Source organism: Lucilia cuprina, chromosome 6 (assembly GCF_022045245.1).
Source record: "Lucilia cuprina isolate Lc7/37 chromosome 6, ASM2204524v1, whole genome shotgun sequence".
NCBI lineage: Eukaryota > Metazoa > Arthropoda > Insecta > Diptera > Calliphoridae > Lucilia > Lucilia cuprina.
The window spans coordinates 41,353,364-41,378,762 of NC_060954.1; the positions used below are offsets into that span (position 1 = coordinate 41,353,364).

General features: G+C 29.2%; 1 protein-coding gene across 1 annotated transcript in view; it reads right to left on the reverse strand.

Moving 5' to 3' along the window:
- Positions 1 to 25,399, reverse strand: part of LOC111683132 (BMP-binding endothelial regulator protein) — a 69,259-nt gene that overhangs the window by 28,954 nt on the left and 14,906 nt on the right. Inside the window, exons 2-3 of the mRNA XM_023445166.2 lie at positions 12,972 to 13,755; positions 2,091 to 2,173 (exon numbers count right to left, since the gene is read on the reverse strand). Coding sequence (XP_023300934.2) covers positions 2,091 to 2,173; positions 12,972 to 13,656 — 768 coding nt within the window. The 5' untranslated portion in view covers positions 13,657 to 13,755. The remainder of the gene's footprint in view (positions 1 to 2,090; positions 2,174 to 12,971; positions 13,756 to 25,399) is intronic.

Genomic DNA, 25,399 nt, shown 5'->3' on the forward strand with positions numbered 1-25,399 from the left:
TCCTTACAAAAATCTGCAGTGTCATTTTTACTTATATAAAACCAATTTATGCCAATTTTTAGAGAGATAGTAGAATATTTGACGTAATTATGGCATAAAAAGTATAAATCGGGAGGTACGGTTGTATGGGGGCTGGGTGAAATAATGGACTGATTTCAACCATTTTCAATAGGCTTTGTCCCTGTGCCAAAAAACATGCTTGGTCCAAATTTCATCAAATTATCTTTAAAATTGCGACCTGTACCTTGCGCACAATGTTTACATGGAAAGCCAGTCGGACAGACGGACGGACAGACATGTCTTAATCGTCTCAAAAAAATGATTCTGAATCGATCGGTATACTTAAAGGTGGTATTGGACCAATATTTTTGTATGTTACAAACATCAGTGGTGTAGGGTATAATTAAGAATTTGTATTGTGGTTTTAATTTGAGGCCGCCTCAAAAAAAGTGGCGTATGGTCCCCCTACATAACTAACTAACTAACTAACACACTAACTAACTTGTATTGAGACCTCCTACCTTTTGTAGTGCACATGGATGTCAATGTTGTCAATGTTGCAAAAAAACTTTCGTGGCAAATCGATTTTCTGAAAACATTCACAAATAAATTTTTGGAGGCTAATTTTGAAATGGGAATAAACCGCTGCCCCTATGCTTGATTTTTCTCCGTATAAATATCGTGATCGAACTATGACACTTCTTTATATCGAAAATGTTCAATTATAAAAAAATTTAAATTTTGTTTACATTATCTACATTAAATATCGAAAACTTCATGCCATTTCTCCGGAAACTTTTTTAACTTTTTTTATGCTCTATGTGGAATGAATAGGGCAGTTTTGAAACTGTGGTCATTGCCATTCTATACCACTGTGTGTCGTTGTTGTACATACAAAATTTGGGTTCTCTAACTGTAGCAGTTTCTACACTACTTAAAATACTTTCTTTCTATGTGGGCGTGGCACTTTACCTACTTGAAATGTCAAAATTAAAAGTAGCCTACAGTTCCTTTCAGACATATACAATTTTTATTAATTTATTTCACTATCGGGCTTCTTCGAGCTTGAGAAAGGTTGTGATAAACTATTATTTTTATTGTAGATCAATTTGGTAAATTTCTGAGATTTGCACTAAATTCTTTGTTGCATTTTATTCCTATCGACCTTTTTAAAAATGACAGTCTCTGCAGTAGTACATGACCGTATTAGTCGGTAACAGAAAATATAATTTCTGAAAATTACTATTATTGCATTTTCGTCAACGTCAGGGCATCTTTATTTGAGAACATTTTACAAAAATTCCAAAAAAATAATATTTTTATAGCAATTTAATTTCACATAAAAATTAAAAAGTTTTTCTATTCTCTCAACTAATCCTCCTTAAGAATCAACAACTAAAGGCACCAATAAAAATCAACAGAATATTGATTATTAAAAAAAAATATTTTTAAAAACAACTTAAACCTTTTGCCCTCTCAACAGCCTCTGCAAAAACCAAATTGCTGAGAAAAAAAAATAAATTTTGTGACAACACCAAATGGCACACGGCCAGGTCAAGTAGTTAAAAGTCAGTTATTGCCAAAAAAAATTAAAACCAAAAACAAAAAAAAGCATACAAAATGTGTTTTGAATGAAACACGTACATAAGAGAACAATAATAACAACAACAACTATACTTAAAGAAATTTTTTAGCAACAGCCAGATTTTATTATTGTTGTAATACTCATTCATTCAGAACATTTTTGGCAAAACGAGGGCAGTTTAATAAAGAACAACATTGCTATTGTAAACTTTACAATAATTTTGCAATAATTTCTAAAACAACCCTCCTAAGAAATTGTGTAATACATATCAACACTAACGCCATATATGTTTACATTTCCGGTATACAATTTCAAAATAGAATTTTACAGCAATATGCATAAATTATTTATTTAGTTATTCTTTTTAAATATAATGAAAATAAATAAAAATAAAATTTCTTTAAAAAGAACAACAATTATTGTTGTCATTTTGTGCATGAGTTTTTAATTGTTATAAATTTATTTTCTTATTTTCACAAAACATTTTGAAATTATTGTCACATACCTCGCAGGCACATTTAAAGCATTTGGAATTTTTTATGGCAATTTGAACTTCTTCACCTTCATTGGCACACGATTGCAAAATACCTGTAATAAAGAGAACGAACACATGAGAAATAGAAACATTTTAATATTTTTATTGTTATTAAATTATTATAATTTTGTTGTTTTCATTTTCTTATTTTGTAATTTTAAGCTAGATTATAATAGGAGATAAAATCATAAAAGATAACATGAAAATAATGGAATTTTATTTAGACAAATTTGGCAGAGTTTTAAAATATTCCTATAACATTACAGTTATTTTTCATATATGGAATGTTAAAAATGTTATCGACTCTAGACTAAATTATGGAATACTACAGACTAGACTATAGCCTAGACTATAGACTTGACTAAAGACTAGACTATAGACTACACTATAGCATAGATTATATACTTGACTAAAGACTAGACTATAGACTAGACTATACACTAGACTATAGACTAGACTATACACTAGACTATATACTAGACTATAGACTAGACTATAGACTATACTATAGACTGGACTATAGACTAGACTATAGACTAGACTATAGACTAGACTATAGACTAGACTATAGACTAGACTATAGACTAGACTACAGGCTAGACTATAGACTAGACTATAGACTAGACTATAGACTAGACTATAGACTAGACTATAGACTAGACTATAGACTAGACTATAGACTAGGAAACGGGAGAACCCGCGGTGTTAAGGACAATTAAAAAAGGAATGTAAAAAGATGTTCATTAAATTAAAGAAACCGACGAACTTACGAATAACTTAAAACCGACTGAGAAAATGAATTTCAACCGATTATAATACCTTAATGTGGGTGTGGGATTACTTTCTTAGTTTAAAGCTGTGCATGTTATAAAAATAAACACTTTGGTGGTCTCAAATTTGATTTCCTTATACGTACATGATATACTATTTAACTAAGGTTTTTTCAAGTGGCAACGTTAATTTTTATTATTATTTTTTTTTGCACTTTCAACAAAACATGACATTTTGATTTCATTTGTAATGGGTTTTGTAAAATTTGTAGCGCTTTTTATACTTAATCAGACAAAAAAGAAATGAGAGCGAATATAAAACACTAAATCAACACGATTTATATACAATAAAGTGGAGTAAGTAATTTTAAATAATACGAAAAAAAACAAAGTGTAGAAAGACAAATATAAAAGAAACCATATTCAAACACACTTATTTTAACCACTGTCTGTGGTAGAAAAATCTATAAACAGTGAAGAACAAAAGGGCTTAGGTGTATAATATAAAAATAGCTGAATAGTTAAGCCAATAGACTTAAGTTTGTATAGCTTCTTTTTTAGTTCATTCCGGCATAGTATACATATTCCGTAATCCACAATAGTGGACTGCAGTATAGACTATAGTCTGGTCTAGCCTAGTTTAGTCTATAGTCTGTACTATAGATTAATCTGTAATCTAGTCTATAAATAAGTCTATGATCTAGACTATAGATTAGTCTAAAATCTAGACTATAGATTTGTCAATAGTCTAAACTATAAATTAGAATATAGTCTAGACTATAGATTAGTAGTAGTTCAGTCTATAGTCCAGACTATAGTTTATGGACTGTACTTTAGTCTTTAGTTAAGACTATGGTTTAGTTTGTAGCTTAGATTATAGTTTCGTTTATAGATTATGCTTTAGTTTAGTTTAGTCTATGATCTTGAGTAAAATTTAGTCTATAGTCTAGACTATCGATAAGTCTATAATCAATAGTGTAGGCTACAGTTTAGTATAGACTTAACTATAGTCTAGACTACAGTTTAGTCTATAGTGTATACTACAGTTTAGTCTATAGTCTAGACTACAGTTTAGTCTATAGTCTAGACTACAGTTTAGTCTATAGTCTAGACTACAGTTTAGTCTATAGTCTAGACTACAGTTTAGTCTATAGTCTAGACTACAGTTTAGTCTATAGTCTAGACTACAGTTTAGTCTAAAGTCTAGACTACAGTTTAGTCTAAAGTCTAGACTACAGTTTAGTCTATAGTCTAGACTACAGTTTAGTCTAGACTACAGTTTAGTCTATAGTCTAGACTACAGTTTAGTCTATAGTCTAGACTACAGTTTAGACTATAGTCTAGACTACAGTTTAGTCTATAGTCTAGACTACAGTTTAGTCTATAGTCTAGACTACAGTTTAGTCTATAGTCTAGACTACAGTTTAGTCTGTAGTTTAGACCATAGTTAAGTCTATAGCCTAGACTATAGTTTAGTCTATAGTCTGGCCTATAGCTTAGTTTATATACTAGATTATACTTTAGTCTATAGTCTAGACTATAGTTTTGTGTATATTCTTGACTATAGTTAAGTCTATAGTATAGCTTATCCCATAGTCTAGACTATAGTTTACTCTATAGCATTGACTTAGATTAGGTATATAATCTAAACTGCAATTTAGTATACAATATAGACTATAGTTTAATCTAGACTCTAGCCGGTAGTCCAGAGTATAGTTATGTCTAGAATATGGACTATAGTTATGCCTATAATTTGGACTATAGTCTGGTCTGCAGTTATGTCTATAGTCTATAGTATAGACTATAATCTAGTTTATAGTCTATTCTATAATTTAGTGTATATTTGATCTACAACGTAGTAAAAAGTTTAGTCTGAATTATTCGGCTTTATTTATGATCTGTCTACTTTTCTCGCTCACTGTAACTTAAACACATGTATGTATGGGAGAGTGTTGAGTGTTTTTTGTATCTTACTCTATACAAGTATCACACTTATTCGCTAAATATGTACAATGCTCTAGCCACCAGTACTATTTATTTAAGATTTCTGTAGTTTGTAATTTGTTTTCTGATCATACTCTGCGAATGTCTTTCATTTCATGTCTACAAGTCAACATTGTGTGGCTTGTTAGAGTATTTTTTTGTCTTCATTATTTATTAAAGAAAAACAACTACAACAAAGAAATGAAACAGAAACAAAACCAAACATGGAAAAAGTTAAGCGCCACTTCAAAGGTTAAATAAAACCGCATAATCATACGAAAAAAAATTAACTAAACTAAATAAATAAATAAAAACTTTAAGTAAAAATAAAAATCATTGTGCGTTTTTCTTTGTTTTCTTTTCTTTTAAAATCAACAATTGTGTTGTTCGTTATAAAAATTATACTTCAATATTGAGAGTTAAAAACCGCCTACATGTCTGCTAAACATTTGGAAAGGAAAGTTTATGCTGGAGATCTATAGAGATCATAAAATCAACAACAACAGTACAATAGGCGCCACACATATACACACTACCAATGAAACACTATTATATTTTATCCAAACAAATAAATAAATAAATAAACCAACAGGAAAAACATACATATATTTAAAATTTGGTTGATTTTAAGCCGCATTTACCACAATGTTAAACAAATATAAAACATACATCAATATAATTGTTTAATAGGCTGCATGCCACAATAAAAAACACTAAATAAAAACACGCTGGCAGACACACTTCATAATACTGATAAGATTTTTTTTGGTTTAAAAATTTCTTTAACCAAAAAACATGTACCCTACTGTTTTATGGAACAAAAAGTTTGAATTATTACAGTAATATGATACTGGTGGAAACACATTTTTATTAAAAAAAACTTTAGTACATGAGGTGTTCAAATATTTAGCTACTATTCAACGGAGAGTGTATTAAGTTGTTGTAAAATTGGCTTTTCATAGACTTGTGTATTACTTGGTCTAAAGGGAGGACTAAAATCCTAAAAATATTATGCGCTGACAACTACACTATATTTTAGTAATAGCCTAGACTATAGTTTAATTTATAGTGTAGCATACAATTAAGTCTATAGTCTAGACTATAATATATTCTAGACTAAAAATTCGACTATAGTCTCGAATATAGTCTGGGCTATAGTTCCGACTATGTCTGGACTATAGTTTCGACTATAGTCTGGACTATAGTTTCGACTATAGTCTGGACTATAGTTCCTACCATAGTCTGGACTACAGTTTCGACTATAGTCTCGACTATAGTTATGTCTATAGTATAGACTTTAGTTTAGTCTTAAGTTTAGGCTATAGTTAAAACTATAGTTTAGTCTAGACTATAGTTTAGTATAAAGTTTAAACCATAGTTTAGTCTATAGTCTAGATTATTGTTAAGTCGATAGTCTAAACTATAGTTTAGTCTGTAGTCTCGACTATAGTTTAGTCTATAATCAGGACTTTAGTTTAGTCTATAGTCTAGACCATAGTTTAGTCCATAGTCTAGACTATAGTTTAGTCTATAGTCTATACTATAATTTAGTCTATAGTCCAGACTACAGTTTAGTCTATAGTTTAGTCTATAGTCTAGACTATAGTTTAGTATATAGTCTAGACTATAGTTTAGTCTATAGTCTAGACTGTAGTTTAGTCTATAATACAGTTTATTCTGTTGTCAAAACTAGTATAGTATAACTCTGAAATTTAGTTTAGTCTATAGTCTAGACTATAGCTAAGTCCATAGCTTAAACTATAGTTTAGTCTATAGTCTTAACGATAGTTTAGTCTAAAGTCTAAAAGGTAGTTTAGACTATAGTCTAAACGATAGTTTATTCTATAGTCTAAACGATACATTAGTCTATAGTCTACACAATAGTTTAGTCTATATTCTCGACTATAATTTAGTCTATAATCTCGACTATAGCTTAGTTTATAATCTAGACTTTAGATTAGCATATAGTCTTGACCATAGCTAAGTCTTTAGTCTACATTATAGTTTAGTCTATATTCTTGACTATAGTTTAGTCTTTAGTCTAGACTACAGTTTAGTCTATAGACAAAACAATAGTTTAATATAGACAATAGTTTAGTATAAAGTTTAGACTATAGTTTAGTCTATAGTACAGACTGTAGTTAAGTCTATAGTCTAAAGTATAGTTTAGTCTAAAGCCTACACTACAGTAAAGTCTATAGTTTAGACTATGGTGTTGTCTATATACAAAACTATACTTTGGTCTGGACTATAGTTTAGACTATAGTCTATATATTCTTGACTATAGTTTAGTCTGTAGTCAAGACTGTAGATTAGTCTCTGGTCAAAACTATAGTTTAGTCTAGACTATAGTTCAGTATGTGGTCTGGACAACAGTTATGTATATAATCTAGAATATAGTTAAGTATAGTCTAGAGAGTCTAGTCTAGTCTTGACTATAGTTTAGTCTATAGTCTGGACTATCGTTTATTCTATAGTCTAGACTATTAAGCCTATCATATAGTTAGAGCTATCTAAATCTATCTAAACTATAATTATGTATATTATCTAGATCCTAGTTTAGTCTAAATTTTAGTTTAGTCTATATTCTACACTATATTTTAGTCATTAGTAGTAGACAATAGTTTAGTATATATGTAGCTTAGACTATATTTTAGATCATAGTCTATTCTACTATTCAATCAATTATTGAGACTAGAGTTACGTCGGTTATCTTGACTCGATAGCAATTAATTTTAAAGTCTAGAGTTTCGTTTAATCGGTAGTCTAGGCTGTAATTAATTAGGGTATTAGAAGTTCGTATATTTCTTCTCTCTAACGTTCACTAATGTACGTTTTTCCCATTTTTTCTATTTTTTTTTTTTTTTTTTTTTGAGAATGTATATTCAAGTATCATTTAGTCAGTCAATCTTCCGTAAACTTGTAAGAGGCCCACTTAATCTGTCATTTTAAATTCGACATATATTCGTATAAATAAGTTAGGAAAAAAAATAAATAAACATAAATATTTTAAACAGATTTCTTTCACCATAGAACGTGTGCAAGCATTTAATTTATTTATATTTTTTTTTACAAGTTTTTCATTTTTGTATTTTAAATATTTTGTTGCCCCCTTCGAAACAAATTTACAATTTTAATATCGTTGATGTTAATGTTGTTGCTGTTTTGTTAAATTTATTGTTTAAATTATAACTTTGTTTTCTCTCTCTCAAATGTTTATTGTTGTTTAATCTAAGATTTTGACAGCCAGTTTAAGATTTAGTATTCATAAATTTTATTTGAAATCTACGTATAAGTTTAATTTTATTTATTTTTTTTAGTTTGTGTTTTTTTTATTTTTTTGTGGTGTTTTTTTTTTTTTTTGGAAAATGTTTATTGTAATGAAATGTGTTTTTTTTTAGTATTATATGTAAGTATAGCTAGAGAATATGCATATAATATGCATTTAATATGCATACATTATGCATTTAACAACATTTTATAATGCATCCATCCATCTGGTTAAAGTTCAAATAAACACTTGGTCTTTTACAAGCAGCACAGGGGGAAAAATCGATGTGAAATGTAAAGAAGGTCTATAAATTTAAACATGAATAAATTATCGATTTTAAGGAAATATACACGCAATGAGGTGAAGTATAATGAAAAAGAGAAATAAGTTTAAATAAACAGTTTTGTTAATAATTTGTAATTTTAGACAAATGATTATAAAGTTGTACTATTTACATAGTAAATGTAAAATGTTAAGTAGTAAATTAATATAGTACTAGAGACAAGGTGTCTGGTGCTAAAGTGGGGAAGTGATTTAGTTAAATTGGTAAGTGTTAGATGAATTTTTGTTTTGTAAGCAAATAAATTTTTAAGAAAAAAATTAAAAAAAATTTTAATTTTGAATTTAAAATTTTATATAGAAAATGTTTTAATATTGTAAGATATTAGGAATACTATATACGATAAAATCCCCAAGTATATGCTAGTGATTTTGCTTCGATAGTCCAAAATAACTTAGTCAATAGACATTAAGTCAATCAACATTATCATGACTATGGTCTAGTATATAGTAGGTGACAGAGATAACTTCATAGTGTAAACTATAATAGATTTAGTTTAGACAACAGTTTAGGCCTTAAGATAATTAGGATTTAGGTCATGGATTAGACTATTCTTAATACAAAATTTAGACTTTGGTTTAGTATATAGTCAAGATTATATTTAAGTATATAGTGTTGACTACACTACAGTCTACACTTTAATTTGGAATTTAGTCTACACTATAGTTTAATTTATAGTCTGAAAGATTCTTTAGTCTATAGTATGGATTATAGTTTAATCCAAAACCTAAACAATAGGTTAGTCTATAGTCTAGACTATAGTAAAGTCTATAGTCTGAATTATATTAAAGTATATAGCTTAGACTATAGTTCAGTCTATTGTCTTGACTAAGGTTAATATAAAGTCTAGACTATAGTTCAGTCCATAGTCTAGTTTATGATCTAGGCTATAAATTAGACTATAGTCTGGTCTGTAGTTAAGTCCATAGTCTGGACTATAGATTAGTCTATATACCGTGAATAGTCTAGTCTACAGTCTAGAATATAGTTTAGTCTAAAGTCTAGACAATAGTTCAGTCCATAGTTTAGACTTTAGTCTACTATTGCCTAGAATATAGTTTAGTCTATAACTTAGACTATATTTTATTCTGTAATCTAGATTGAGTTTAATCTATTAACTAAACTACAGCTAATATAAATTCTTAGCTATAGTTTATTCTAGATTAGTTAGTATAAATATGTCTATAGTCCAAAGAATAGTTTAGTCTAGACAGTTTAGTCTATAATCTGCACTATAGTTTAGTTTATAGGGAAGACTATTAATGAGTTTATAGGCTGTAATACAGTTTAGTTTATAGTCTAGACTATAATTTAGTCTACAGTCTAGGCTATAGTTTGGTCTACAGTCTAGTCTATAGTTTAGTCTAGAGTATAGTTTAGACTATAGTCTAGACTAATGTTTAGTCTAGACTATGGTTTAGTCTATAGTCTAGACTTTAGTTAGGCAACAGTTTTCTATAGTTTGGACTATAATCTATAGTTAGGTTAGCTTAGACTATAATTTGTTCTCAAGTTTAGAATAGAGTTTAGTCAATAGTTTAGTGCTATAGTTTAGTCTAAAGTCTATTCTAGAGTCTATAGTTTATACATAGTTTGTATATATCAGTCTATAGTCCGAAGAATAGTTTAGCCTACAGTCTAGGCGGTTAAGTCTAGACCATAGTTTAGTTTATATTGTAGATTATAGATCAGTCTATAGTCGAGACTACAGTTTAGTCTATAGTGTAGACTATAGTTTAGTCTATCGTCTAGTTTATAGTTTAGAGTCTAGAATATAATTAGTCAACAGCCTAGACTATAGGTTATTGTATAGACTATAGGTTAATCTATAGCCTGGACTATGGTTTAGTCTATAATCTATACTATAGTTTAGTCTATAATCTGGACTAATCTAAAGTCCATACAGTAGTTTAATCTATAGTGTGGACTGTTGCTTCAATTATAGTGTAGACAATAGTCTTTACATCCGTTGATGGCTTTAACTATAGTTTAGTCTATAGCCTATAAAAATACTCATAAACACACCTATTTTTGGTTGATTTTTTAATTGAAATTTTGTGAAAAATTTTTATTAAATATTAAAAGAAAATGTCGTTTAAACCACCTATTAAATGGGGGCTTTTTAATTAAACTTTATTTTTTTATCTCCACTGTCACTAACTAAAGACACTTGTTGAGTGAAGAATAAAAGTAAACTTGATAAAATATCTAACATTTTCAAGTTGTAGGAGAGGTGTCAGTCATAATGTTACAATGTTGCTGATTGATGACCATTAAAGACACACCCGATTTTGTTTTTTTTTAGTAACAAATTGATTTAAGACCAAAAACTTACGACATGTCTTATATCAACACTTTATGTTTTAATGAATCGACGAGAGATTTGCTGTTGCGTTCACATTAAAGAACTTTTTTTAGATTATAGTTTTAACTAAAAATATTTTAAATTAAAAAAATATTATAATGCAAGTTACAAATATTTGTTAAATGTGAACATACTATAGGTTTTAAAATTCTATTAAATTTCAATTATTTTACTTTAGCTCAGCTAGAGGAATAACTAGTTGCAAAAAGCATATGGCACGCGATCCATTGGGTTTTATAAAAATAAATAGTAGAAAAAAACAATAATTTGTTTTAAAGTGATATTAAACTATTGTTTATTTAAATAGAAAATATTTAATTTTTTGCTAAACCTAGAAACAAAAGAATTAATTTGTAATGAATTACTTCATACTGTGCTGAAATCAATGACAAACTAATTTAAAAAGCAGTTAAAATCTATTTAAAAATTCCAATGCTGGTTTGCACAATATTACTTATTTTTAAAAGTTTTGTCGTGTTAGTAAATAAGATTTTAATAATTTTATACACTTCACCACAGGCAATAAAATTTTGAAATATTAATTTGTATTTAAGGTTTATTAAATAGGGTGGCACTACAAAAAAACTCAAACCCATAACATGAAATCACAACTTCTTCACTGAAGAGTAATCTTAGAGAAAGATCATTACAATTTTTCTCATTTGCTTTAACGTTTAACTTTAGCACAATTGTTAAAAGAGAGGGCAAAATTATATATTTTACAAACTCTTTGAATACCCTTACTATATACATACATATATTTCTGATCTTTTCAAATTCCCCACAAAATTTCTACCAACTATAATTAAAAATATATTTGTTTTTTATTTTTTTTATATTATTAAAGGTTGTATTTATTACTCGTCCCACCCACTGTGTAAATAATTTGTTTGATGATTTTCAATTATTCAGCTCGATTAGTTGTTGAGTGCATATTAAAAAAAAAAACAAGTACATAAATACAATTGTTTAAATAATAACAAAAAATCAATAAAAATTGATTTTAATCAATGTACATTAATTAGCCTAAAGGGCTTGTTTAAACAATTTTCACAGCAGGACATTAAACAAGCAAATAAGTGTGTTTGCTTTGCTTTATTCTGGTCATAATTTTTACCAGTCATTGGGTGTAAAAAAGAATGTAGTGATTTAAGAAAAAATAATAAATTCCATAGAATTTGTTATCATTATTATTTTTTATTTTTTTTTATTTTTTTTGAATGTGTAGCAAAGATTAATGATTTAGCGCCAGAAAATTGGAAAGTTTAATGATATGGCATTTCAAAAACAGGAGTAATCATATGTTTTTATTCAACATTTCATTTAATAAATGTTGATTGCACTTAGTTTTAGTATAACTTTAAAAAAGTTCAGTTTAAGCAAATACATATGCAGACTGCAATCTTTATCATGACAATTTTCAAAAAAAAAAAAACTTCGACATTTCAGTTCTAGTTAAATTCCAGTTCAGTTCTAGTTAAATTCCAGTTCAGTTCTAGTTCAGTTCTGGTTGAGTTCTATTTTAATTCCTGTTTATTTCAGTACTAGTTCAGTTCTAGTTCAGTTCTAGTTCAGTTCAAGTTCAGTTCTAGTTCAGTTCTAGTTCAGTTCTAGTTCAGTTCTAGTTCAGTTCTAGTTCAGTTCTAGTTCAGTTCTAGTTCAGTTCTAGTTCAGTTCTAGTTCAGTTCTAGTTCAGTTCTAGTTCAGTTCTAGTTCAGTTCTAGTTCAGTTCTAGTTCAGTTCCAGCTCCGTTCTAATTAAGTTTTTATTCAACTCTAGTTCGGTTCTTAGACAGATGATACAACAAGTAATATTCCACTTCATTAACCAAAAGTCTTCCTCAACATTTACAGCATTAGAAAAAAAACGTGCATATGCGGTTATCTGGAAATTTCTTTGTCTGTAAGTCTGAATATTTTTTCCTCAATCCGCTATAAAGTGTGTTACGAAGTATGTTTGTGGTCATAAAACAACGAAAAAGTGTTGGATTACAAGATTAAGAAAAAAATTAAACTTTTTGTTTCCATTAGACAGATAACATTATAGATATGTATGTAGTTAGAAAGACATACATTATAAGAGAGAGGTTAAGGGGAGATATATAAAAAAATGTAGCACTTACCAGTTAAACTGTCAGCAGCCTTTACTGATGAAGTGTTGACAACACAGACAACTAGTAACAGCATCAAAGTCAATAAAAAATGCCGTCTATGACTGTGTCGTCTAAGGCTTTGACATCGTCGATCACCACCACAATCATCACAATAATCATCAGCAGCAGCACCACCACAATTATTTCGTCTTCTTGTACTACTTGCAGCATGTGGCCATAATGATGTCGTAGTAATTGTTGCAGTTGCTGTTGGAGTTATGGATTTTGTGTCTAGAGATGGTGTTTTACTTGTGGTTCTGCATAAATTCCTTGAGATTATTTTACCAGAAATAATTGAGGAGGAACAAGAAGACAACGACCACAATGATGACAACAGGGATGACGATGACGACGATAATGATGTTGATGGAAAAATGTTACAAGACATAGAGAGATTTTTAATACTTTTTATAGATTTTGTAGATGTTGTGGCTGTTGTATGATGTCTGTTGTTGTTTTGTTTTATAGACAATGTCTTTGTTGTTGTTGCTGTTGCTATTTGTGATAATGATAATGTTGTTGCCACTTTTTCTAAGGAAGCTGTTGATGTTGCTAGTATAGCCTCTGTTGCTGTTGCTGACAATACATTTCTCTCACTTGATTGTATTCTATTCCGTCGTCTTTTTGAATTTTTATAATTTTCCAAGGTAAACATTTTACTTTTTTTTGCAATTTATTTGTTGTTTTGTGGCAGCCACCAAATCGTTTTTCCTCTTGGTCAATTTCACCTCGCCCGCCTGTCTTTACGCTTTGCCTGCAATTATAAATTAAACAAATTTTCTTTTTAATTATTATTTTCATCATTGATTTTTAGATTGATTTTGTGTGTAAATTGTATTTTTCCTCTTTAAGTTTTAAATGATCGGGCAGGTGTTTTATTGCTTAATTAAATTGTAATTTGTTGTTGAAATAATATGGAAAAATTCACTATAAACAATTTCATAATAAGGAAATTTACAGCGAATTTAGAATTACTTATAAATAGAGAAAATAACGGGTGGTATGGGGGATTTTAATGAGAAAGTGATATAAGTCATTTCATAGAAAATTTCTTAATGAAATTTTGTGGTTTACCAAAAACTACTTATTTCTTAAAATATTCTAAAAGGGAGGTCGTCAATGGTATTCCACATAAACTAGAGTATAGACTACACTATAGAATAGACTATAGACTAGACTATAGACTACACTATAGAATAGACTATAGACTAGACTATAGACTAGACTATAGACTAGACTATAGACTAGACTATAGACTAGACTATAGACTAGACTATAGACTAGACTATAGACTAGACTATAGACTAGACTATAGACTAGACTATAGACTAGACTATAGACTAGACTATAGACTAGACTATAGACTAGACTAGACTATAGACTAGACTATAGACTAGATTATAGACTAGACTATGGACTTGACTATACACAAGACTATAGGCTAGACTATAGACTATACTGTAAACTAGACTATAGACTAGATTATAGACTAGACTCTATATACTCTATAGTCTAGTCTATCCATATCGTTCTTTTATAGATTTAAGCAAAAACTTTTTATATTTACAATAATTTTTCTTCAAAATTAAGGTCTTAAAAATTGAAATAAAAACGTATTGCAATTAATTGCTATAAATTTCTGCTGCTCGTTCGTCTTTGTCGTCGCAAAAAGATTTATAAAGCCGTTTATACATATTATTTTCGATTTTATGGACAAGTACAAGTTTATGGCCAAAAAAAAAAAAAAAAAAAACTGTAAAACAAAACATCAATCGTTTATAGAGGACACATTTTATATTTTATCGTTATTTATTTTGCTTATCCATTTGCCAGTAAAAATTTCAACTGTAAAGGCAACGTTAAAAGAAACAAGAAATGTGTTGTATGTAAATCAAAGATCATTGATTTGTTTTCTTTCAGTTGTCATTTATTTTACGACATTAAAGATCGATTTTTCCTTATTTGTTTTTTGGGATATCTCTCTTGTCTTTTCTTTCCCTGTAATGTAAATGTTTTAGTTAGCAAGTTTAACCTGAAGTTGCTTTTAGTTCTAGTGCCTGAGCTTTTGAAAACTGGGTTGGTTGTGTTCTCCTAATCTCTAGCTGTTGATCTGTTGCCACAATGTCAACTTTAGCATCAACAACAGTTTTTCCTTGTTGTATTATTCTCTATAACTCTATAAATTTTTGCAATTTATGTTGCTTCGTTTTTGGAGGGATCTCTGTGAAAGTGAAGGAATTTTTCTTGATCATTTCTTCATTTGTACGTATTTAGCTGTAAGCCTTTTCTTTACCACTTTAAGCCTTTAAGGTTTATGACTTACATACATATTTGGAGTAAAATATGTGTTTATTTTCAAAGTAAATATTTGTTGGCGCCATTTGTTTATTATCGCTGCTACTCCGGGGATTAAAACACACACTCTCCTTCTCTAACTATCTGTTTTTAGTTCCTCTTACTATTTCCACTTCTGATCTCAGTTTAATGACTTGTTTTTTTTCCATTGTTGCTTTATTGCTGCTCGTTATTTAGTTGAATGTATCTTTCTTTCAATGTTGTGGCCTTCTTTTTTTTAACGACAAAATCCTCTTTTATCGCTGTTGTATGTTTTATTTGTTCCTGTAACTTGTTAATTGAATTAAAGGAGCAGCAACAAAACGAAATGGTATGATTTAAATGAATAAAATATGTTGTTTAGCTTTAAAATCCAACTAAACGATTTTCGAACAAACAAAGCAATAAAGTTTTATTTAGGTTTTCTCTTTTTTTGTGTTCTGCAACCCATACCGTCAGCAACATTTTTAAGTTGTTGTTGCCAGTTTCGGTTGGTTAGGGCCGGCTGGTCGTTTTGTCATTGATTTTATTGATTGCTGTCGAAAGCAACATGATTTCGTTTAGTCTTAAAGTTGTTTTTTCTTTTTTGAAATAATATCAAAGGAGCTTTGGAAATAAAGGAACAAGCTATTTAAAGATTTGTTTTATATGTTGGGGACAATTAAATTGAAAGCTTTACATTAAGGCTAATCACAGTTAATTGTTTTTTATTTATTAATCTAAACCCATACTAATTCGTGCAGTAACCACCATAAGTAAGAAGTCTCTCTCTCTATTCAGCCTTTTCTTGTACACTGAAGGATTGTAAAGTAATCATACTTGTGATGCCTTATTGGACCTAAATCAATTCTGCGGAATTCCGCCTATGATCCCCGATCAATTTTGTGGAATTCTGCTTTGAAATAATCTGAGATAAGAGAGGATAATGAATTATTTCTTTTTAGTCTGGTAGACCGGAGGTGATGGGTTCGATTCCCACCTCCAACAGGCCCGAAAGAGGCCTAGTAACTAAATAATTATGGCCTTAATTGTGGCCTCCGGAAGGTTAATGGTTAGTGATCTAGTAGATCGGAGGTGATGGTTTCGATTTCCACCTGAGCTATTGGTTAAGGAGCGCACAACAGACCTGACGGAAGCCTACGTGTATTTCGCCGGATATGAAGAACTAACTGACTTACTAACTAACTATCTATCATCTAACTAACTAACTCAGTAACTAAATAACTAACTAACTAACTAACTAACTAACTAACTAACTAACTAAATAACTAACTAACTAACTAACTAACTAACTAACTAACTAACTAACTAACTAACTAACTAACTAACTAACTAACTAACTAATTAACTAACTAACTAACTAACTAACTAACTAACTAGCTAACTTACTAGTTATCTAATGAATGTGTCGTATGATTTTCTCTTATGAATGTGTCGTATAAATGAGAGAGTTTACTCTGTTCATATCAGAATTACCGCAGTATGTCCCTGTGAGTAAGAACAATGTCCACGGCTTATTGATGATCGTACTTCGGTTTACCGGTTCAATGGTCAAGAGATTAGATAGCTCGAGTACTCCAGCAATGTACTTGTGCATGGACCGGTCAGGACCAATGTACAAAAATTGGAACCGGCGTTTTTCATTGAAGAACAAAGTCTACCCAGTGAATGAAATAGACCACCGTGAGATTAGGCCGTCAAGGCAGGTGCTCACGTTAAAACTCTCGACATTCCTGTACCTTGCTAGGTGAAATAATGGACCCATGCAAATCATTTTCAGCAGGCTTCATCTACGGTACCATAAAGGATTATGTGCCAATTTTTATTGAATTATTTCAAAAATTGCGACCTGTAGTTTGATTACAAAGTTTAAAAGACCTATTCGGGGGTTCAGTGCGGGCTAGGTGAAATAATGGACCGATCTTAACAATTTTCAATAGGTTTCATCCCTGGGACATTAGAAGATCATGCACCAAATTTCATTTAATTATCTTCAAAAATGCCTCCTGTAGTTTGATTACAAGGTTTACATGGTCGGACAGACGGACGGACTAAAGCTAAATCGTCTCAGAAAACAATTCTGAGCCGATTGGTATACTTTAAGGTGGGTATAGGACCAATATTTTAGTGCGTTTTAAACATCAGCAAAACCCTATATACTCTCCCCACTAAAGTGGTGTAGGATAAAAACATTTTAACTTTAAAGCGAATGTGTCAAAATCTGCATACATTTATTATATCATCCTTAAATGCATGAATACCCATAATTACACTTAACTTAAGTAAGTCATAAAATTTATATTTTTATGTCTCAATATAAATAAATATTTTGTTTATTTCTATCATAAGAAATCATGTTTAATGATTATAAATGTTTTAATAATAAAATAAATTTTTAGAAGCACCACCAGATCCACTATATAGTACTTTACATATTTTATGTTTATTATCTCTATATTATGAAGATGGTTGTTATGTTTTGATTAAAATGTATAAATATTTACATTTACAACTGCTACTTATAGATTTACTGATGGGAACAGACGTTTACTTAAGTACTTAAGGATTTAATGTCAAAATTAAATCTAATTTTTTTTTATTATAAAATATTACAGTTTTTTTATTAAAATTCTAAGTTAATTGTAGTTATAATTGCCATTAAATAATTTTTAATATTCCCTTTAAAATATTTTGCTTAATGTGAACGTCTACTCTTACAACTTAGAAAAAACGAAACATTTTTTATAAACACAAAAATAATTACATATGTAGTACATGGTATACATATGTATATGTGTATTTATACGTCACTAAATACTAGTATGATTACACATGTTTTAACAACATTTAAAATTTAATTTAGTTTTAATTTGAAATTGTATAAAATTGAAACCCTGTGTTAATGCTCGTTACACGTAACCCAAACAAACAACTGACAATATGAAGAGTAAGTAAGCAACTGAATGTATCATGTTGCGTCTAGGTGGCGACAATTTTTATTTATATATAATTTTTTTAATAATTTATTATTGTTGCTGTTGTTGTTATTATTTAGTGTTCAACACGTACTTACGTGTGTTGTTCTCTTAGTTAAAGTCTGTAATATTAAATATGACTTAAATTGAATGGGAAATTCGTTTAAAAATTAATAGAATGTAAAAATAAAAGAACAAACCTCTAATCAAATCAAAACCTATGATTGTGTTGTGTATTTGACAAGTTTTCTTGTGTTGTATTTAATAATTGTTTAAAAGACACCGATCGTAATATAGAAGAAAAATTTACATACATAATTGATATTTAGACAATGTACTGGACACTGCAATAATGGTTGGTAGAGTGGTTGGTGGGTGGTCATTCGGCAATGTGCGAGAAATATGTAATTATAAGTAAATAAAACATGCATTTTTAAGTGAAATAATTTAAATAACCCAGCAAATGTTTTCCCTACCGTTAAAGGTAGGGAAAACTGAACTAGAGCTGTACTAGAACTGAACTAGAACTGAATTAGAACTGAACTAGAACTGAACTAGAACTGAACTAGAACTGAACTAGAACTGAACTAGAACTGAACTAGAACTGAACTAGAACTGAACTAGAACTGAACTAGAACTGAACTAGAACTGAACTAGAACTGAACTAGAACTGAACTAGAACTGAACTAGAACTGAACTAGAACTGAACTAGAACTGAACTAGAACTAAACTAGAACTGAACTAGAACTGTACTAGATCTGAACTAGAACTAGTAATAAAATAGAATTGAACTAGAATTCAACAAGAACTGAATTTGAACTAAAATTTTCATTTTTAAACCCCTAATTCTGACCCTCGTATAAATTCGTATTAAAATCATGTCAATTTTATTAACAAGCTCTTAATCTAGTTTATTTGTCTTGTTGTTTTGATTTTTCTTTAGTTTAATGTCTTTATAGTCATGTTTGTATGTTTTACTTATTTCCTTTGGCCAGCAGTGGTTAGTTAGTCAGTTAGTTAGTTGGTTTTGGTTGACTTTGCCTTTAGGCCATACTATCATATTTAACAATCAATTGGTTCATTTCGTTCGTTGGTTGCTTTGATTACTCGAACATGCAGTGACACCCCCATATGACACAATATAATTTAATTAAAAATTCTAATTTATTTATTTTCAATAATATTAACTATAAATTATTTATTTATTTATTCGTATGTACTACATTGGTAATAAAAATGAAAAAAATTTAATAAATTGTAATTGTTAAAGGAAGGAGCCAGAATTATGTATTATCATTATTTAGAAGATAATTAATAAATTTATTTTATAGCGACATAAATATATGTAAAAAACATAAATAAATATGAATAATATAATAATTAAACAGATAAATTATTTATAGAAATATTAAACAGAATAAACAAAAATGGATTAATGAGTTTAATATCAAACAAATGACTATTGGAATTTTACAGTATTCGTAGCAGAAAATATATGTTAATATTTTTATGTGAATTGTTTACTGTGCTGCAATAATTATTGCAAAAATATATGTATTTATTATTTGCATGGAAAATCATTATTCTAAATCATTTCCATATCCACCACGAAGTGTCACAAAGTTTTTTTTCGTTTTTATTATTCTGCTCACATATAAATATTATTATTCGTAGTACATGTCTGAAAGTGTGATTTTTATTTTCTTGGCCCAGTTTGGGTTTTTCCTGCCATTAAATAAAAATCAGGAAAACAATACATAAACACGATTTATGCGAATACAACGAAGCTTATATACCATTCATCGTTAATTCTAGGATTTAGATTTGAAAAGAAAAATAAAAGAATTAATATAGAACTGAACCAGAACTGAATCCAGACATGATCTAGAATAGAACTGGTATTAAATTAGAAATGTTCCCCATCTAAACTTGAACTAGAACGGATGTAGAGCTAAATAAAAATTGAACTAAACGAGAACTAAAGTAGAACTTCACGATAACTAGAATTGAACTAGAACTAAACTAGAACTGAAAATTAACTGAACTGAACTAAAACTGAACTAGAACTGAACTTGAAATGAACTAGAACTGAACTAGAACTGAACTTGAAATGAACTAGAACTGAACTAGAACTGAACTAGAACTGAACTAGAACTGAACTAGAACTGAACTAGAACTGAACTAGAACTGAACTAGAACTGAACTAGAACTGAACTAGAACTGAACTAGAACTGAACTAGAACTGAACTAGAACTGAACTAGAACTGAACTAGAACTGAACTAGAACTGAACTAAAACTGAACTAGAACTGAACTACAACTGAACTAGAACTAGATCTGAATTAGAACTAAACAAGAAATAAGCTAAAACTGGATTAGAACTCAACTGGGATTGAATGTTGAGATATTTATTCAAATATTTTTTAAATTAAAAAAAGGTTTTTTCGAATGTATGTACTTTAGTATAGGAACATATCAATCCCTTTTTGGTTGTCACAAACGCGGTAACAAATTTATAACTCACTAACGTTTTAGTATTAATAAAAAATAAAATAAAATATTTCTGCTCCAATGACTAGAGTTAATAATATTAAATTGAGAGAATTGAAACATATGTATGTATCAGCAAGATACAAGTATTTATAGCTATTTAACACCTCAATAAATACATGCTATAACCAAATCAATAAATTATTTAAAAACCATAAAAATCATGATTTATACATTATTTAGACACTGATATTTATATATTTTTTCCTACGACTACTACGTGGACTACATACAACAACAATGACAGTTGCTGCTGGGTCTAGCTAGAGAGAGACGCTAACGACTAAATACGACGACAACAACTACTACTACTACTATAAGTCGTTCTTACAAAACAATTTTAAGATTTCAAATAGTAAATCTCATAGAAAATAATAATAATAAAAAAATAATAATAGTATTATTAAACATTTCCTAGTCCATTAAATTACGAATAACAATAATACGAGGTAAGAAAAACATTTTTTTAAAAAGGTAAATAAATATTTATAATAAAGAGAAGTCTATGATATTTAAGTTGATAATATGACATTAAACAAAAATCAGTAGTATGACAAATGGTAAAGTAAACAAAAACAATTCAAATTAAAATATTTATGGTCTATTGATTTTTTTCGACGGATGGATGGATAGATGAATGTATGTTGGAATTGGCTGCTGACTGGCTCTGTATATCGGTCTTTAGGTTTTTATAGAAAACTCTTAATAAATAAATTAGTAATAAAAATATTGTTTGATTTAAATTTTTGAAAATAATATAAAAAATTTACTATACAACACCTTACCCTACAGCAAAATAAACAATACCTTAGATTTGACAAAAAAAAAAAAACACTTTACTTGTAAATTCTGTGGCCGGCTTTACACGATCACACAAGTAATATGATCTGTCAAAATTTTGTGTAGAAAAAGTTTATAATGAAACCATCACACATTAAGAGAGAATACGCATGGAAAATTTGACAGTCATATGGTTCTCTTCATTTTTTGAAATGATTCAAAAAAAAAAAAAAAACAAGCAATTTTTATGTAAAGTGAAACAGATGTTTCCATCTTACTTTGTTACTGTTTTATACCAATCGTGTAAATACAAAAATGTAAATCATACGACTTTTACTACGTATGTACATAAAGTGTGATCGTGTGGAGTGCCCTTTAATGGTTTTGAGCACTTTTCTAAAGTACACTTTTCTAAAGTACTCCAGCTATCTGTTCTATGAACATTCGATGGCCTCTGTTGATTCGGCAACAGCACCTAGAGACGTAACCGGTGGACCGAAGTACGGATCCATCAAATTAGTCGAAGACATTGTTCTTACTCACAGGGACACATTGTGGTAATTCTGATATGAACAGATTATACTCTAAACATATCTGGACAAGGATAGAAAATTCAATGGTATCATATGTATATGATACCTTTCATCCATTATCATTCAACCCAGCACACATCTCATTCATACGAAACATTCATAAGAGAAAAACATAGGACACATTCATTAGGTAGACAGGTGGGGTGAGGCCCGCCAAACCTCACATTCATCCCATCTGTGGGGTATCTGTTGTTTTCGGCAACACCGAACTTATCCCGAAATATCGACTTTACCTTACATCAGTATTTTAACCGCCACTTTCTCTCCCCGCGAATATGGGTTTAAACCACAGCCACTACGTGGATCCCGAAGAATTTGTAGGCAATTATCTAGAGAATCAGTCCAATTATCTAAAGCATCTACCCAACGTTTATGTTTCAAATCATAGTTGATATCAGTATTAAAAAAACGTTGTAAGATCTGACAACCACATTTTTCTATTACTCTAAGGTTTTTGATTAATGTCTTTTTATTAGAACGTTGGCAGTAAACTGTGCATACAATGTCTTACAACAGTGTCAACTTACAAAATTTGTCCCTCAACATTACCAGTAATGCTTTTTCTAACAACATTGTTAAAGAAAGTTTGTATGTTCAAACGATTTTTAAAAAATTTTGGAACATTTTACTGACAACGTTGTAAGATTTGACAACCGTGTATCAAAGTAGCAGAATTCAATTTTTTCGTTTAAGAATACATTATGTAGTTGTATTTTTATTACAACGTTGGTAGTAAACTGTGCAGAAAATGTCTAACAACGGTGACAACTTACGAACTTTGTCCTGCAACATTGTCAGTAATGCTTTTGCTGACAACTTTGCAAAGGAAAAAAAATTACTGACAACGGTGTAAGATCTGACAACCGTATATCATAAGGTTTCTATCATTCAAGAATTACATTATTTATTTGTTGTATTATTACAACGTTGGCAATACACTGTGCAAAAAATGTCTAACAAAATGTCAACTAACAAGCTTTGTCCTGCAACTTTGTCAGTAATGCATTTTCTGGCAACGATGGAAAAGAAAAATTGTATGTTCATACTATTGTTAAACATTTTTTTTTTTATTTTACTAACAACATTGTAAGATCTTACAACCGTGTATCGCAGCAGCAGATTTACGTTTCTTTCTATTACTCTAAGGTTTATAAGTTTTCTCTTTTATAAAAAAAAGCTTTCAAAGAAGTGTATTCTTTATTCGTTTACTATCGTTTAAAAATTACATTATTTTGTTGTATTATTATCATTTTTTTTTTTTTGTTCATTGTCATTTTATATTCAAATTCATTAGTTATGCGCTCACTAAATACGAAATATTTTTCAAAAAACGATCTGTTATAATACATATATTACGTTAGAACCCAATATTGGTGCAAATTACTTCATTAGTTACAAATATAACAAATATATTTGAATAATATTAAAATTACTAATTTCGTTAGAAAAAAAAAATAGAAATCTGGGTATGGTTTTTGTTCTTGTTTTCTTTAATAGTTCAAGCAACAAAATAAATAATTTTAAAGAAAAAATTTATATATTTTGGCGCCAGTCAAAAATCATTAAATATTTGTTATTTTTCGTCTTTTCTTAAAATAATTCAAAATAACATCAGAAAGTCATAAATATTGAATTATGGTTTTTTAATAAAGAACAACACCTTGTTTTTGTTGCTTGATTTTTTTCCTTTTTATTATTATTTGTAGTAATTCTAAGAATGACAATTAAACAACAAAAGAAATAAACAAATTAATTTTTTAACTAATAACAACAAATCGTATTTATGTGTTTGACGTAATTAGTAGTTTGCGTTTGAAAAAGAAAATCAAATTAAAATTACAATAGATGTCAGAAAAGTTTGAAAGACATCATTATCATCATCATCACCATCGACTGTCAAAAACTAGTTCAAAACTATGAAAAGGTTTGTGATCATTTTTTATAGTAAAACTAGCTATACCCAGTGTGCTTTGCTACCCAAAAAAAAAAAATACAATAGTTTTCAGATATACGAAATTTTGTGGTTGCCAAGATCTTTATTGAAAATTTTAAGATTCAAACTCCAGTAGGGGGCTTTAAACCACTTCCAGATGTAAGTCCTACATGTATAGTCCGTTATTCTTCAAGTTCTTTATTGAAAATTTTAAGATTATAACTCTAATAGGGGGGGCTCTAAACCACCTCCAGATGTAAGTCCTACATTTCTTCCAAAAAACGTTCAGAATAATATTAAAGTTCTTTGTGCAAAATTTGAAGCATCTAGTTCTTTAACTCTAGTAGCGGGCTCTAAACCACCTCCAGATGTAAGTCCTACATGTAAAGTCCTTTATTCTTCAAGTTCTTTATTGAAAATTTGAAGATTATAACTGTAATAGGGGGGAGGGGCTCTAAACCACCTCCAGATGTAAGTCCTTCTACAAAACGTTCAGAATAATATTAAAGTTCTTTGTGCGAAATTTGAAAAATCTAGTTCTATTTGTTTTTCCCAGATAAACGGATTTTAATTCATATGGGAGGTTCAAAGCCCCCCATGTAAAGTCCGTCCGTTATTCTTCAAGTTCTTTATGAAAAATGTAAAGATTTTAGCTCTCCATTTAATTCATGTGGGCGTTTAAAGTCCGCCAGAACTTTTGTATTTAATTCACATGGGAGTTGCCAAGTCATCCATGGAAAATTCGCCCAATATTCTCCGTAAAGGTTCACATACATGTCAAAATTCTTCATGTAAAATATAAAGATTATAGCTTTAATAACTTGTCAGATATACAAATTTTTCTATTAAATTCATATGGAGATTCAACGCCCCCTCCCTTAACTGATGAAAGTGTTGTCCGCCAATTTATTACCCAAAATGTTAAAATAGATGATAAAATTCTTTGTGCAAAATTTTAACATTCTAACTTAAATTGTTTTCAAGATAAAAGATTTTCATATTTTATTTATAAAAGTGGTGCCACGCCTCCTACTGCTAGTCTGCCCACTTCTTAACCTAAATAATCATATTGCTACTAAAATGGTTCTGACAAAATTTAAGGACTTTAACTGTTATATTATTTTATATTATAAGGAGTGAGATCGAAAAATTCTTAACATACATATATGTTTATAAAAAAGAAACCACTAAACTTACAGCTTTATTTTTTTTTATTTGATTCAAATTATTATTA